At 37.6% G+C, this 17,163-nt stretch overlaps 1 protein-coding gene across 2 annotated transcripts in view; it reads right to left on the minus strand.

Annotated features, from left to right (window-relative positions):
* Positions 1–14,977, minus strand: part of LOC129370492 (calpain-5-like) — a 37,919-nt gene extending 22,942 nt beyond the window's left edge. For both annotated transcript variants that reach the window (XM_055046519.1, XM_055046523.1), the window contains exons 1-3: positions 14,832–14,977; positions 7,969–8,142; positions 1,825–1,956 (exon numbers count right to left, since the gene is read on the minus strand). In XM_055046519.1, the coding sequence (XP_054902494.1) occupies positions 1,825–1,956; positions 7,969–8,133 (297 nt within the window). In that variant the 5' untranslated portion in view covers positions 8,134–8,142; positions 14,832–14,977. The remainder of the gene's footprint in view (positions 1–1,824; positions 1,957–7,968; positions 8,143–14,831) is intronic.
* Between the last annotated feature and the right edge of the window lie 2,186 nt (positions 14,978–17,163).

A 17,163-nucleotide genomic window follows, 5' to 3' on the forward strand; every position in this document is an offset into this window, starting at 1 on the left:
AATGCTGCTTAAGTTTTCTTCCGTGACAATTAGTTTAGTAGTTACTGAAATGTTCGATACAAATAAACTACGTTTTATTGTAATTACATTTTTAATACTACTAATACAATTATTCTAATAAATATACTGATAATAATAGTAATATCTATTGCAATTATTGCAATTACTGCATAAAATAATTATTAATTATATTATTAATTATTATTCTGATTAATGATAATGTGTATACAATATAATAGCTATTACTATTACTACTTATTATTACTGTCATTATATTCCTGGCTGGAACACATTATCTCTCTTTTAACTTATTTCTAAAAGGACTGAATTATGTTTAATTGTCTTCTGTTTCCTTTCTATGTTAACATCATTAAACATTTCCGCCCTTTAGCAGTGCTATCAACAGTTATGACTAGGATTCTGTTATCTGCTTCTAAAACAGACAAAAAAGTTTCTCAGGTTGTTTTTCTTCATAGCTATATTTGTTTTGTCCCAATACAATCAACAGCAGAACAGTTTTTTTTTTCCAGCTTCAGACGAGAGTTTCAACAACTGCTCAGAGGGCGTGAATGAGTTGAAGTCAAATGACAGTTTGTCAGAGCACTAATGGAAAGAAGAAACTAAATGTGCGTCTAACAGAATCTCATCATTAAGGTTTGTGCTTCTTCACATTAAAATTGAAATCAGCTAAAACATAAGAGGTGGCCAGTTATGAATCTAGCATACGCTAATCTGTTTGCAGCTAAGTTTCACAGGGTTCATCTATCCATCTGTCACAATGCATCGTCACTCTTTCTCCATCCATTTGTACTGGCTGCTAGTCAGAACAGTGTAAACAATCATCTGCAGATTACACCCTGATAAAAATCACATTTACCCTGAGAGCTTCCAGTTTGTCCTCAGAGACTCCACACTAGGGAAAGCAGGGAGGCACTTTAATGCTCTGATCTTACATTGTCAAATAATGGTTGCTAATGGATACAAGCATTCATTAGAGGATAATTAAAACTGCACTTTAGTATTGTATTGAGTTCATATATTGTACATCTTCAGAAATGATTTCCCTCAATGTGTTTGTCATTAATGGACAGAGACAGATATGGGATTATATCTACTTTCTGTATGTACACTTTGCATCAAAGCAGATAAACTTTGATAACCTTTTAAAATGTTGATCTTCAGGCTTCCTGATGGGTCTCTGAGGCTTTTTAAAGATGGTTTTCAAAGATACTACTTTGAGACCTAACTTTTTTTTGTTGGTCTGCACTTGTTCGATTTGCTCATTTTTAAAGTCATACTATGGTGGCCCAGAAGGGTCAACAAAATGTAAAAGTCATAATCCAACAACTTAAGCCTCAATGGAAGATATGTTAAAAAGGAAGTTAATGTAACACTACTCTAGAAATCTTTGTTGTAGCTCTCTCTTGCTATGTTGTTTCTGCTTGCTGATGCACTGTGGCTTTTGTTTGTGCTTGTTGTGTTTGTAGCTCTGTTGCTTTTGTTGCTGCGTTATGGCTTGGCCACTATTTCACAAATTAAAATGTGTTTGTAGCACTGTTGCCTTTAAGCAAGAAGGTCCTGGGTTCGATTCCTGGCCCGGGGTCTTTCTGCGTGGAGTTTGTGTGTTCTTCCTGTGTGTGGTGGGTTCTCTCCAGGTACTTGGGCTTCCTTCCACAGTCCAAAAACTGTCTGTCAATTCTCTCTAAATTCTCTCAAGGTGTGCGCGCATGATTGTTTGCCCTGCCTAAGTTTAGCTTCATACATTGTCATTTGAAGACACACCAAAACAGCATGAAGTTAAAGCCCACATTCAGAGATACTTACTTTTTGCCAAAGAGACTCTCTGGATGCCAGGCTGGAACAAGCTGCAACAAACCAGCAGTTGCCCAACTGTCCCTGATGGAGATCATGTGCACTGATGCCATCCACAAACAGGTGAGGATCCTCACACAGTTCCTAAACAAGGACAGAAAACACCCAATAACTGCTCCATTTATTTGTGGAAATTCTGAATCTAGTTTAATGACAGAAAACATTTCTCAAAAATTAAGAAACATCAGGTAATTTTATCAGATTATCAAAAGTTACACAATTCAATACATTAATAAGCTTTTATATAAATATTCACGTGATAATATAAATAAGTGTACAGTTATTAACTGTTCATTTAATAAATAAATTCATTTTCTAAGATTTTTTTCTAAAACAAATTTATTAAAAAATATAAAAAATATTTAGGGTGCCAATGTTTTCAAGTAAATATTTTTCGAATATAATACAAACAAATACATTTATTATAAGTTAAAGAAAATCTAATTAATATTTTTTTCATTTATGTTATTATTTAATATTTCTGTTTAACAGCATATCAACTAATTCTATATGGGAGCCTTAGTGGGCGTGGTTAACACTGGTCTGAGCAACATGATTGGTCTGTAGCTCATGTGGTTAACCAATCGGTTAACATGTTAGCATTTTGGTGAATGACAGTAAACTGATTTTAAGACAAACTATAGGATGGAAATTGAGAAATGTTTGATAAAATACTGAAATACCTGATTTTAAACATGTAATATGATAAAATGTCACATAATTCTTTCAACATTTAAATATTTTATTGTGTTTTTAATGAACTTAATAAACATTTTAATAAATAACTGATACACGTGATACAGACTGGTAGTTTTCCCCCCAGTACACCAGCCTAATATTTAACATTTTTAAGTACTTGAATGTTGAAATAACACCAAAAGAAGAGGAATGAATGATTTTGTTTTTTGTTTAATTCAGAACTTTAATGATAAAAGCAAATAAATAGACTATTGATGCCAGCTTGGAAATCAGAGACAGACCATCTGTCCTTATGCACAGTCTGGTCACACTGCTGACCTTTTTCACAGGAGTGGGAGCTCAGCTTTGCATTTGTGAAATCACACTTCCTGCTGCTTCTGTGATGAGGTTCATTTTTCAGCCACAATGTGCAATGACTGAGAGCCCTGAAAACGCACTCAATAAGCTGCTGGACGCTTACACCTACCCACACTCATGGAGAGCAGAAAATATAACCCACACATACACAGTCACACTCACCACGGTTCCTGTGATCGTGTGTGGGATGGTTAGTTACTACAGGAAGTGAGCCGCCAGCGGCCTCTGAGTCGGACAAATTCCCAGTTCTTCACAGTTTAGTTAAAAAAAAACATGTTTTAAGATAAATGTGAAAAAACCACTGCAATGTCATGGAGGGACTGGTTCACACAGTCAAAAGAAAAGAAGTTATTAACTAAAATGCTTCTCAATGAGACAAAAGTACTTGTAGGAATTGGAGGTAAAACTGTGCTCTGCGCACCATGTTTTCCATCATTGCCAGTATTCATTTCAGCAGAACTATGCATCATCATGGCAGCAGCACTGCATGCAAATTGGGAGCTTTCCACTTGCTAAATAGAGTCAATTATTGTCCTGGTTTCTGCAAAACTTTGCTCTGGTAAGGCGTGCAGAGATCATGAGAGGCCCAACCTCCTCACAGAAATGCTTTATTGTGCTATAAACGGCACAATAAACCCAGTTTCCATTTACTTTCTGGAAAAATACTCCTGTTCTGTTGCAGTAAACTGCAACCCAAACAACACCTGAAAAACGAAGAAAGTTGGTTGTGGAGAAGGCTTTGAAAATGCTTTTCAAAGATGTATGGTTGCATGTTTGTGTATCTTTTTGAAGTTACTTTCACATGCAAGTGTAAATGTAGAGTTGGGAGGCCTGGTCAGCAGCAGCTTACTTGGCTTTGAAGTGACAGAGGCAATAAACAACCCATTCTGAAAGGAGCTCAAAATGGGTGGAATGTCGCATTATCTAGGAATTATTATGTGCAATATAACAAAAATGTTTTATGTTGTCCATAGACCTAACAGGTTCAAGGAACCATAATAGGTCACCTTTAAGCCCAGTGTGCAGCTTCACTGTTAAATATCAGCACTTGAACTAATGCATAATGTCATGTGTATACACACAAAGGATGAGCACCACACATTCACAACTTATACAGGATGCAAGCAAGGTCAGTCATTTGCTGACTCTGCAAAGCTGAATGCTGCAAAAGCAAAGTTTTAATCAGAAGCAAAGGCCAATGCAGTGAGGAGTCGACTGACTCCCTCATCTCACGTTACATTCAGTAAAGCTGGGTTACAGCTTTAGGAGTGACATTTGGCCACCGTACATCTGAGTTAAGTTATCGAGGCACGTTTCTTCTTCCTGTCCGCAGCAGCATTGATTCCCAGAGACTGAGCAGTAGCGAGAGCTCCCTGTGGTGGTCTGCCGTCCACAGACAGGCGCAGGTGGAAGAGTAATAAGGTATCGATCAGCGCCCGGCCCTGTAGACACTAAAGTAATGTGAATACTGTGGCCGAGCGCAGCCTTGTCAAACACCCTGCCCCTAAAGACTTTCTAACCAGTTTCAGAGCCTTTTTGGCGCCATTCATCAGCTGAGCCCAAGGGGGAAAGGATCCATCAGCCTCTTGCAACAGTTCTGTGCAACCAACTCGCTCTCTTTTTGCCATCTTTTATCTGTTTCTGTCTCTCCTCCTCTCACTGAATCTTCAACTCTCTGGAAAAGGGCTGAGTGATATGGCTTGCAATGAAATCTCTGATTTTTTTCATACCAGATCTGATTTTTAATTTTTATCAATTATAGTTCTCACTTTCTTTTCTTAAAAAAGAAATTACAAATAACAGATTTTTAATTTTTTTATTTTTTTAAGTGACTTTTATTTCAATCAACCCTTCTATGAGTTGCTCAACGACATCACTCTGAAATATGGCAATCCATTGATAGAAAATTTTTTTTCAGATGTTCCAAACACTTAATCTTCAAAACCTAAAAATCAATTTATTGATCAAATTGATACATCGCTCAGCCATACTCTGTAAATATCCTGCTGCTTTTTTTGGGACAAATGTGCAAATTAATTTGAAAAACTAAACCTTGTGAAGATGCCGTTGAAGATGGTAAAACAGTCATCATCCACAGTGAAACATGTCCCGTACCGACATGGGCTGAATGGCTACTCAGCAAGGAAGGAGCCAAAAGACATGTGATGGAATCAGAAGGAAGGAACATTATGTAGAAATATTGAAGTAACAGGAAGTTAAAGCTTGGGCTCACATTGATCTTCCAGATGGACAATAACCCTCAGTATACAGTTAAAGTGGTTGCAAAATGGCTTCAGGACTGCAAAATCAATGTTTTTTCCAACACAAAGCCCTGATTTCAAGCCTACAGAGAATTTGTGCGGCCTAAAACCTGATCCAGTTCACCCGGTTCTGTCAGGAAGAATGGGCCTGAACTCCAGCAAACCTCTGAGCTACGCTTGTGGAGGAAAGTTCAAAGGCAACACTAACAAGTACTGAGAAAATGTATGTAAGCTTCTGATTATTAATAAATAAGTATCTGACATGATTTGAATTTTAAACATAAGCGACAGATCCTAAATTGAATTAAGACAAAGCTTAATTCTTAATTTTCCCAGTTTATTTTCTGAGTTTTGTGGACCCACCTGACCTTAACGTCCAGCCAGATCTGAAATGCACTTCAGGCTAAGTCTGAAGGCGGGTGTGTAGTGTTTAAAACAAGCTTTTCCCAAAACCTTCATTAAATTTTGATGGTTCTGAGTATTTCAGTCCCTCAAAGGCACTCTTTCCTAAAGTAGTTTAACGTCTAAATTCATTATCATGCACTCCCCACTGAATAATATAGTACATCTAGAATGAGCTTTTAGTGCCCGTTGGGAAGAACAGCAGAGCAATCCAAGATCTGTTTACGCGTTCACTGCACTAGTATCAGTAAGGTAAGGAGCCCAAATTAATCAATTTTATTGGGTTATAATGCTACATCATTATAACCTTTTTTAGATATTTGTCAAAACTGGCAACATGTTGTGATAGTAGAAGACAGACAGTGTAAAAAAAACATTGAAATCAATCTCTAAAACAAAACAGCAAAAAGTTATTTTTGCTGGGATTTTTTATTCTCCAAAACAGTGAATGCTATTTTTTATGAAAAAATCATAAACCTTGGACCTTTATACGGTGGCTCTGAGGTGCAAACCACTTCAACAAATTCAAAAGCACAACAACATTAAGACAACAGAAAGGGTATGTCCCAGTTGGAGACCTGCGAAATCGCTGATTGGACATTAGGCAAGAATACATATCCATTGAGTCTTTCTTACGTCACAGTCATCTTGAAAGTGGCGGTGGAGAAAACGTGCTACATGGACTAGTTTCAACGGTTTTACAGTACAAAGTGGACTCACTACCTTTACCTTTCGCAGTTAAGAATTACGTTATTAAGACAATAATGTAAATTTACAAGCAGAATTAATGTTGTTGTGTTTTTGTAATTTGCAATTTTGCAATGTTGCAGTGTTTTGCACCTCTGGGCCACCGTACCTTTGCATCAAAAAACACAACAGAATAAGTGACGACACAAATCATCTCCCAATGAAAACGGAAAGAAATCTTCCTCCTCCCGTGCTCTCTCCCTACTTCAAGTTTTACGTCTGCATGACTGACATCAGCAGCACAGACCAAAACATGTAATCTGTGTGACCCAGTTTCCACGGCGATGCACGTTCTCCATGGCAGAAGGAGGTTACACCATCCAGAACCACGGCCTGCTGCGCAAGGGGGATAACAGCGGCAGGGGACTTGGCTCACAAAGTCCTGAGGCCCTGCATCTCATATCATCCACAGCTCCAACACATCACCAGCTTATACACAAGGAGAGTGCAGTGGAGCAATTACTGATCACTGCTGAAGTTAGCGAGGAATTAAAAATGATTAGTCATTCTGTAGGGTTAATAATCTCCAATCCTGCAGGGACCTTAAGTACTGATAGCTGACTCATTTAGATGCTTTTAAGAGGCAAAAATACTTCTCAGAATTTATTGCAGGCTGCATCATCAGGAGACCCACACATGCATCACATTTAGTTTTTTATAGAGTAATAGTAAGTCTTGCTACATTGGGTGCAAAATTCAACTGAAGGTGTTTGATAGCTGTGAAGATGTCTTTGCATTTTCAGAATATAAGAAAAACCTCTACTCAGATATCAGAGTGTGTCATATGAAAGGCTTATTCACCAGGAAACAGAATACTTCCAGCCATTTTCACATAATTAATGAATGAGTTTTACATTTTCTATCAACGGAACATGGAAACACCTTTATGATCTGCAGAAAAGACAAAAACAATAATAGTTGTGCATACATAATGCATATGTATTTTAAGCTCTCTGTACTTACTAACTTTCTTTAAGCAACCATTATTGCAGCATATCTCAGGTTTGTAAAGATGTTAAGTGTCTATATTTTTAAAAAAAACTGAATATGTACGGGAAGTCAGACTACATGTTTGAGAAAGAAGAAAAATGAAATCCCTCTCTTATTGCTCCTTCCTGTATTCATACAAGTTCAACATTTATCGCTAGATAAAGAAATATTCTGTGTCGGGGATCAGCGTTAATTGCTAAATTACTGAAATTTAACAAATCACAAAAAATATTTACAATTGTGCGAATAAATTCTGACACTCTTCCTGAAACATATTCGGTCATGTGAAAATTTTATATCAACTTCAGAAATACTGAAAAATTAACTAACAAATCAAAACAAAACTTGAAATCAGCAGTACACTTGGACTGATTCCACTGTAATCAGCACAATCCCAGAATTCAGAAACATTCTTGTGCTAACAAACATTAGCGTAAGAATGCTAACATTCTAAATTATGTTCAGAAATCTAAGATTAAAGTCTTTTTTTTTACAGTTGTCCCAATACTTTTTTGTAAATTTGTCATTAAAATGTTTGTGCTAACAAAAGTTTTCACTGAACTATTCTTGAACTACAGTCAACTGCGCCACAGAAAATTGTTCAAAACGGTCACACTTTGGACACCCCAGAACAACTCACCTGAGGCCTCTTCCAGACCACACGTCCAATCCTGTTGCCCTGGTGAAAGAGCGAGTCGTCAGTGGCGGGGAAGCGGGGGTCTTCAAACAAGAGGCCACTCTGCAGGCACTGCCTCTTCAGGGTGGAGTACTGCTGCCCCTCAAAGGCCTTCACCGAGGTAAACATCCTTCAGCCCTGAGGGGAATCACATGACACTGTGTAACATATACAGATGCTGCTTTTCCATCTTCTACGTTCACCTAAATGCGCAACATGTCATCATCTCTGCAGCACTCTGAAATACCTTCACAGTGGAAACAAAAACTCAATGAGCTCTGCTGCCCTGGGCGCAGCCTCAATTCACCGGGTTAAACTGATTAATCTGTCGATTCAATGATATCCTCTGGGGTCTCATTACAGCTGCTGTGCATCGAAGGAGCTGAGCAGACATTGATCAGCTCAGGGCATGCAGAGGGATAGAGAGGATAATCAATACAGAGCCACTGGATGAATGGTTACATCACTACTTACATTTATAGGTCAACACACAAAGGTAAACGCATTCTTTTACTCCCTGTAGGGGGCGCCACAGCAGCCATTCATGAACATTGTCTGTGCTCTTCTTCTTCTCCAGCCTCATATTCAGCATCTGTCCTAAACATTAATAATAAACTTTTGCAAGGCCCATTGGCTCAGGGAACAAAACTGTATAGCACTGACACAGACAATTTAGTTTGGATCGTCAGGTTCTTCATTACTGAGAACTTGTAGTAAAGAAACAGTTGTAAGGAGTAATCGGTAGCGATTTGAAATATTTTAACCAAAGTAAACAAGAATGTTAGGAAATATCACGTATCCAGTTCGCTTTTTAGGTTTTATTTTAAAATGTTGGCACTTTGGATTGAGACATCAAATAAAGAAAGGACCACATGTGTGGATATTAACAAGAAAGCAGTCCTTATTGTTAGCATTAACAGCTGCTATCAGTATGATCAATGTTTCACTTTAATATTCTGAAAGTCTAGATTAGCTAGCTAACAAGCTAGCTGACTTTTTGAGCAAGTGATAAAGTCAATTCCTGGGGGAGTGGGAGGTTGCAGTTGGAAGCTAAATCTGACAGATGGCCTTACTGTCTTGGCTCACGGCTGCGTTGGGGGAAACCATGCTGTCATCTGGCCACTGTGGAGAGCCAACAGCATTACCTGCAGAGAATGAACCCTCTGAGTCTACAGGGCCAAACAAAACAACAACCACCACTGCTGAAACCCGAAAGTAAAGGATGAACTGTCAGTCGATACTGTAATTAACACAGCCATGCTAATGAATCTTTGTGTCTCAGATCTTCTAAACCTTCAGTAATGACCAGTAGAGCTGCAGCCAAACCGCACAGATCTGGAGGCACTAATATAAAACAAAGCATGTTTCCCCTTTAGCTTCAAATGCACCACTTTTTTCACTACTGACACTGATATCTGAGGTTTGTATTCACCGTTACCAATTCAATATAATATATTGAATTGGTAATATTGAAACAGTGCTAAATTGACTTAAAACTAACATCAATATCAATTGATATGAGTCATTTTTTTAAACATATCAATATCGGACAGAAAAATAAACAGGTGATATTTATTTTTATTTTGTTGCTGTGTCTGGTTGCTGTTTTCCCCAAAAGTTTCTAAACCGCAGTGAAATGTACACAATGTCAGTAAATATCGATTATTGGACACAACTGCAATATTAACATTGGATATCAATGTCAGTCCAAATTTTCATATTGGTGCACCCCTATCTAAAACATTTCTTTTTTTTAAACACAGACATAAATGTACAGAATTACAAATGTAATGGTTACTCTGCACCAGTACAGTTAAAACATTTAAAAGCACCAATAGCTTCACAAGCTTAGTCAAACATGCAAAAACATCTTTTATTTGTTCCCAGTGCAATGAGGAATATAACAAAAACCAAAAGGTTGACTATCTTGGTCAAACACGTAAAGATAAACTGCAACAAATCCTCTTTCAAAAGTTCAAAGAGTGCAATTACCAATTCTAAATATAATGTAAAGTAAATAATAAAGCATGATGTCACTTAAAGCATAGAGGTAGAGTGAATATGCAGCTGGAGTGGAGACAGATGTTTGGGTGATATTTGATCTATGATGATTTAGAACTTCGACTTCAAGGGAAACTAAAACAGATGGAAGAAAATTTCATCGAAAATAGGTAAAAAAAAAATTGGCTCCACTTTGAGCCTAACAGAACTTCAAGAACCGGTTCAATGTTCGACACATTTATATTGTCTCAATTCGACAAAATGAATAATTTTTGGTCTGGTCCTACAGAAGAAGACAGACAATAAAGAACAGTTTGAAAGACAGTTTGGCTGAAAATACAGCGCTGAAACCAGGTTGTAGTTGTGCTACTACTGCAAACTGTTGATCTCTGACAACAAAACTCTCACAATTGGAAGGTAAAACCCACTTGTCCACTTTCATTGCCCCTATTACTTACTAAACTGCATGAGAAAAATGTCCTCTTGTGAGGTGAGGGAGTCCAATGCAGAGGCTGCAGCAGCTCTCGTCAACCAGCTGCCCACCTAGACGGAGCAATGTTCTGCTTTGAAACTGACTCACAAACAAAAACTGAACACGAACGCTAAAACCGGCAACAAATGGCCACCCCTTGGTTTGTTCCGGGCTGTTGGTCAGCAAACGTCAACACTGATCTTATTTAAGTGCCTCATTCTGGCAGAAGTGTCACACAGCAGGGATAATGCTGTAACTGAACCTCTAATATGGTGAATACAGACAAAAACAACTGTAGTGCCTTCTAAAAGATATCATACCTCTTGAACTTGTTGACACATTACATCAACATATTAATTTTGATTAATTAATCAGATATGTTTTAAGGTGTTAAAAATATTGACACAGACAATCACTTTTTGTTTTAAATAGTTGGAATCTTCATATCTGCATGTTTATGGTACTCCAAAAAATCTGATGCACAAGCAACACTGGCAAACAACCATCCACTGGGGTTTAATTTTTGCTTAAAAATGATCTGATTTGACAGTGGAAAAAACTATTGTTGCGTTAATGTTTTGCTAAAACAGTTAGCTTATCAGCAAAGCCATTCTTAAAAATTTGAATCCAGTCCCACCACTAATTTTATTATACTACACCACAAAGGTGCAGTACAATATTCACTTCATAATTGTGAAGAAGAAAAGTCAGACATAAATTGGTGCCGATAAACTTAACATTCTGCAACTGACTGAAGGTTTAGTAGTTTTGGGTAATTTTAGAATTAATTTATGGAAAAAAGCAGGAAATATATCGATCTGTTATGACTTAAAAGTCAAGAACAACAAACATCAGGAGACATTTAACTTTAGTAGCCCAGTTTAAACTTTGCAATTATAAAAACAACTCTTAGCAAGAAAAGAAAAACATACAATGCTTCAACCTTCGGATACATCTCAGCCACAAGATGGCACCAATGAGTTATCTGAGCAAATCATTGTCAAAAGAAAAAAGTAGCCCAAACACCAGAGCGGCCTGGGCAGCACCATGGACAGCTCCTGAGGGATACCAGAGCCCCAATGGCTCTCAGGAGCCAACCTCGACAATCCACCACTTAAAAACCAAACATAAATATTTACTGTACATCTGAACTCCCCAACCCTTCCATGAAATATGGTGTTGGCAGTATCAGACTGTGGCAGGAACAGGAACCTGGTCAGTGTCAGGTTATCACATCACATCACAAAAGTGTAAACACTGAACTGTACATTCTATTCTGTTCTGCACAAATTTTCTAACATATGGAAATATGAAACAAAAGCTTTTGGTTATTAAACATTCTGAGTTTATAAATAAAAAAGTGGACTAAGCCAAAGTCATTATTAGCACACAAGAAGAACCTCTGTGTATTTGTTTCTGATGTGGTTGAACCATAATTAAGAATCTAATTTGTGCCAATAAAGGCACATAATCTGATAGAAAATAAATTATATTCATATCAAATTCTATACTTTTTAAGATTCATTTGGATATTATTTGGTGAGGTGTATCTTAAATATACATATTCATATATTTCAAACATAAACATTAAACTCATAGCATCAGATTGTAGCTATGGTAACACAACAATAAAACTATGAAGATGATTCTTTGCTCTTTTACAAAATAAACTTCATAATTTAATAATAAATTTAAATGCTAAACAATTTAGAATATTCTCATTATCTCTACTGAAAATGTGAAGTGAAATTTAGAAGGGTGACACGATGTGTTTGCAATGTCAGTTGGTATAACGTGCTGTACACGTCAAACATAACTTAAGAAAACTTACTTTGCAAAGTGTCACCTTAAGATTTCTGTCTGTCTCTTTAAGAAGCTCCTACTCTTTCCAACACTCCGCCTTTAACACGTCATCACAACAATTCTCCTCCATGAAGCTGTTTACAACCATTCTGTGAAGCATTCTACTTGTAGTTCCTATAATGAGCTCAGCAGATGCTGAAGGAACTCAGACTAGCCAGGAGGAGCTGTGTCTCAAAGGCGGGGCTAGGTCCACCCAGGCGTTTTCCACAGCCAAATGGTTGTCATTGGGATGAAAGGATTTTTCAAACATGCATTAAAGAATCAAGGCAACACTCCAGGTTTGTTGTTGATGAGGGCATAACATTGTAACATAATTTAATGCTCAAAAAAAGGCAATTTTATTACTACTGAAAACTTAACTTTACTATTGTACAACATATTAATAATATGGATTTATCACAGTGCTAAACTTCCTTTGAAAACTGTGATTGTTTTTGCCAAAATAAAACTGGTGATAAAAAGAGTAATTTTACCTCCTGAAAAGAAGCAAAGTCTGGATATGACACAGCAGATGCAGCTGGACCTCAGTGGTTCTCCACAGCGGGAGCTTGTTGCTTTAACTGTTTTATTCTGGGTACAATGTGGCCATGTTGTTGCTAGTGACTTCAGGCAACTCTCTGAAGAGACAGTCTCAGCACTGAGGTACAGCGAAGATAAAGGACTGAATCCATAAGCCTTTTTTCAGCTTTAGAGCCACGACAAATAATTCATACTGCTAAGCACTAAGCAGTGTTTAGCAGTGTGAAATGCTATGAGCAGAAATAATTAGAATGATCTGTCTGTTTTGTTGCTGAACTGGAGATGAGATGGCACAAAGAAAATGTGAAATAAGAGACTATGGAATGGCTCAATAATAGTACAGAGGATTCCTATGGATTAATTAATGTTTTGGACAATAAAGAAATTAAATCTGTAAAATTAAATCGCTAACTAATCACTTTAGTTAGCGATTGATCGATTACTAAATTAGTTGACAGTTATTTCAATAATCGATTCATCACATTTAATTTGATTAATCGTTTCAGGTCTACTCAATTTTATGTCCAAACTTTTCCATTGATCAAATTTCCATATGCTTCCTGACATTTTCTGACTCTGTAAGAACCCTAGATGAATAAGAAAGAAAGAAAAAGAAAGAAAGAAAAAGAAAGAAAGAAAGGAAGAAAGAAAGAAAGGAAGAAAAAAAGAAAGAAAGAAAAACATGTCTGCCACATTCTGTGTCACTTGTTGTCAAGACAAAACATATTTTCCCTGTGAGAAAGAATGATTACAACTGTTGACAGAACTGATGCACACAGCAGGAGGCAGCTGACTGTGGCAACATTCTGGTCAGAAATCAGAGAGGAGAGTGTGTTCTTGTGTTAGTGCTGGGGTGACTTATTGAGTCTGCTGCTGCTGACAGACTGATTACACTCAGAAGTGAACAGGGAGCAGTAATGCATCAGTATATACCACGGACAGGGAGGGAGGAAGGGATGGGTGCGCCACACCATCCCTGATCCAAACCAACCCAGCCACTGCCTCCGCCACCACCAATCCACCCCCACTCCCCTTCTGCATCAGAGAGGAGGGCTATCCCAGCTTCCCATCCTCGCAGCATCGTGATCTCCCCTCTGCAGTATCTCCTCGTATCAGCGACCAGGGTTTGGCCCTGGCAAGGTCCACTTTGGTAACTTATCTAACTTTAACTATTATTCATTCATTTTTTGGCTCCAAAATACCACAAATGTAATCGTCATTTTTGTTTCCTAACCAACAACCTCTAGACATATTATTTCTTAATATTTACATGGATTTAGTAGGGGTTTTTATAGACTTTCAGCAGTTCATCAATAAATTCCTCTAACTGAGGCAGGAGAACATTACTTCTCAGTACTGCAGATTAATGACTCCAAGAAATATTAATCCATTGCTCCTTTTTTTCTGCAGGATACAGGTTCCTCACCATCATATATAAAGTTTCACTTTGAAGGCAGAACTGATGAGGTGTTTTTGTTGTCTAAGAGAATTACTGGTATTATAAAATTGCTTCTGCAAATAAATAACTGTAGCAACGGTGGATTTGTTTTGGTAGAGAACCTTGCTTCTGAAATATTCAGCGCTGCAGTTAAACCATCATCACACGCCTGCGTATGACACAGAATACAAAAACAAGCAAAGCATCTCACAAGAAAAAGCTGAAGAGGAGGACTAGGGGGTTCTGATATCCAGGATGTATAATATGTGCCGCTATTTTTGCGCATCGAGGCGCAAAGATACTTTCACGCCGGTGAAATGTGGTGCTAAAATAAAGCCGACCCCTCACCTGCCCCTTCAGTTTTGGCATAGCAACCCTTGTGCAGAGAGTGAATAAATCAGACCGCTACAGGATGTTAGGTCTGCAGAGGTTCGTGCGGCTCACCGACCGCCGCCTCTCCATCTCCAGCAGCCTTCTGGAAAGCACCTGGCTGCCCGGGAAAAGCACCACTAACCGCACGCACTGAACGGTTACCTGACACAGAGGCCTCTCCCGTGGCAACGTGGGTCTCTCTCGGGTCCTCCTCCGGGGGTAGGGGGAGGGGGTCCAGCCGGTCCGGCTCGCACTCTCCGGGGGGGCTGCTGGGATTCCTCACCACGCTCTCCCTGGTCCTCTGACGGAGCTCCACTCCAGCGACAAGCAGCTGCGCCGCAACAGGAAGTTCATCTACCCAGATTTCAAAATAAGACATACTTTGCTGACTTCATCATAATTTTAATTGTCAAAACCAATTTTAGATTGTAAATAATGTCGGTGACATCAACAAAAAAAATGTTAAAATAAAACAGCCACTAAAACTAGTTGTCTTTCTAATTATAAAATGTATCTATTTTGATTTTCAAGCGGCACTTTGAGACATAACTCTATTTTAAAAAAGGCTTTTTCAACATTGTCGTTACCTTTACAGCCAATTATTTTAATTTCAAGAGTTTATTCATAGAAAAAATGCAGAGAAAAAAAAAGCTAATTTAACAAACATTTACCAAGCAGCAGCGGTTGGCAGCTAACCTAGCTTCAGAGCGACAATCTACACTTTAGCTGCTAATTTTGGTGCGTTCAATTCCTACACAGATATTAGATTTTCCGTGTTCCATGCTTGTTAGATAGGAAGAATTCCACTTTACTAAGCCCGACATTTGTTTTAATTATTGCTTATCATATTTCAAAATTCAATAAAGGTTCCTCTCAATACATCAGAATTATTTCAGGAATTTATTTCAAAGAGAGAAACTCATACATTTCTCTACATTGCCTAGATTAATTCAAACACACAGAGAGACATTTTTCAAGGGTTTATTTGGATCGTTATGGCTTATTGCTGATAAAAAGGAAAAATTTCGGAGGTTCACAAAGGAAGTATTCTGTGTGATCTGCCTGAACTTGACGGAGGTCTTCGTTTCAACCGGAGAGGATGTTGCGCTGGGGGGGTGTTTAAAGGATGATGGTAGGACGCTTACAGCGCATGCGCAGATCTTGCAGGCCTGCTGTAATCCCCTCTGTCACAAACGACCAGAGGATGCAATATGCTATAATTAAAGAAATAAAGTATCCGACTAATTACAGTCTTCCACGTGGTTTACCTCCGTCTGTGTGTAACATCCGGGCGCAAAATAAAAGATTAAGATGGATGGTAAATCACAGCGTATTTTTTTTATTTATTTCTGTTTTTAAAAAATGACAGCCAAATATAGTGGTGGATCTGTGTGACCAGGTTACATGAAGTTCCTATTTTAATCTGAAAATATGCTATTTTTCATCTCTACATGAATCCTTTGAATATTATTATTAACGCAAAAAAGGAGGCTTAGAAATGAATGTAAAACATCTCACATTTGAGTTGTTTATAAGGAGTGATCTTAAACCAACATACAAACCAATGCAAACAGTTTTTTAATGTTGTATCACAACATTAAAAAATTTATTTGCATGTCATTTAACTGTTTTCAAAGGCTTTTTACTGTGAAACGTCTTGAGTTTGTTAGAATTTTCTTCTCAGTGACTTTGTTTGCCCTGTAAAATTTCTGGTGGTCTTCAGCTATTTAAGTTCTTCAATAATTTTCTTTTTACCAAATCAAACTAAGCTTCAGAAGCTTCTGAGGTCAGATCTGTATGTTGTACTCAGTACAAACCCATTCAAAAAAATGGGATATGATTGTAAAGTCAATTTATTTATGCAACTCCATCACCAATTGAAGCACATTATATCAATGAACAAGACAAAAATTTATGTTTAGTACCTTTATTACTCCTAATGAGGATGGCAGTATGGTTAAATGTATTATAAATTCATAAAGCAAAAGGCATCTGTAGACATGTTTTTATTTGGCTGTCATGGACTGTTTCGTTGGGATTTTTTTTTTTTTAAAGAAAACTGTACTAATAACTTATTACCAATAAGTTTGTAAATCATCCTGATTCTGCTGGGTCTGTTTATTGCCATATAAAACCTAAATGTAGACATCTATCTGGTTTCTAATTGATAGAAATTGACATTTCAGTGCCAATTTGGCCAGAAGTGAAAGTATCTGCATGAGTTAAAGACTGGTTCACATCTTGAACTGACTGGAGTGAAATCAGTAACTGGATATTTTCTACCTTGAAATATCTGAGCTGAAACAAGCTGTGAAAATGGCTTCCGGCGCCATCATGTGGTACATCATGAAAGTTATTTCCACAACTAAATCAGGAATGCTTGTATTTGTCATGATGGGTTCCAGTTTCTTAATGCACATTCAGAACACCACCAGGAGAATAGATAATCAGAGAAATAAAGTTTATTTTAACAAAGATGAAAAGGTAACATTGT

The sequence above is a fragment of the Poeciliopsis prolifica genome, unplaced genomic scaffold (assembly GCF_027474105.1).
Source record: "Poeciliopsis prolifica strain line A6 unplaced genomic scaffold, Auburn_PproV2 SCAFFOLD024, whole genome shotgun sequence".
NCBI classification, from domain to species: domain Eukaryota; kingdom Metazoa; phylum Chordata; class Actinopteri; order Cyprinodontiformes; family Poeciliidae; genus Poeciliopsis; species Poeciliopsis prolifica.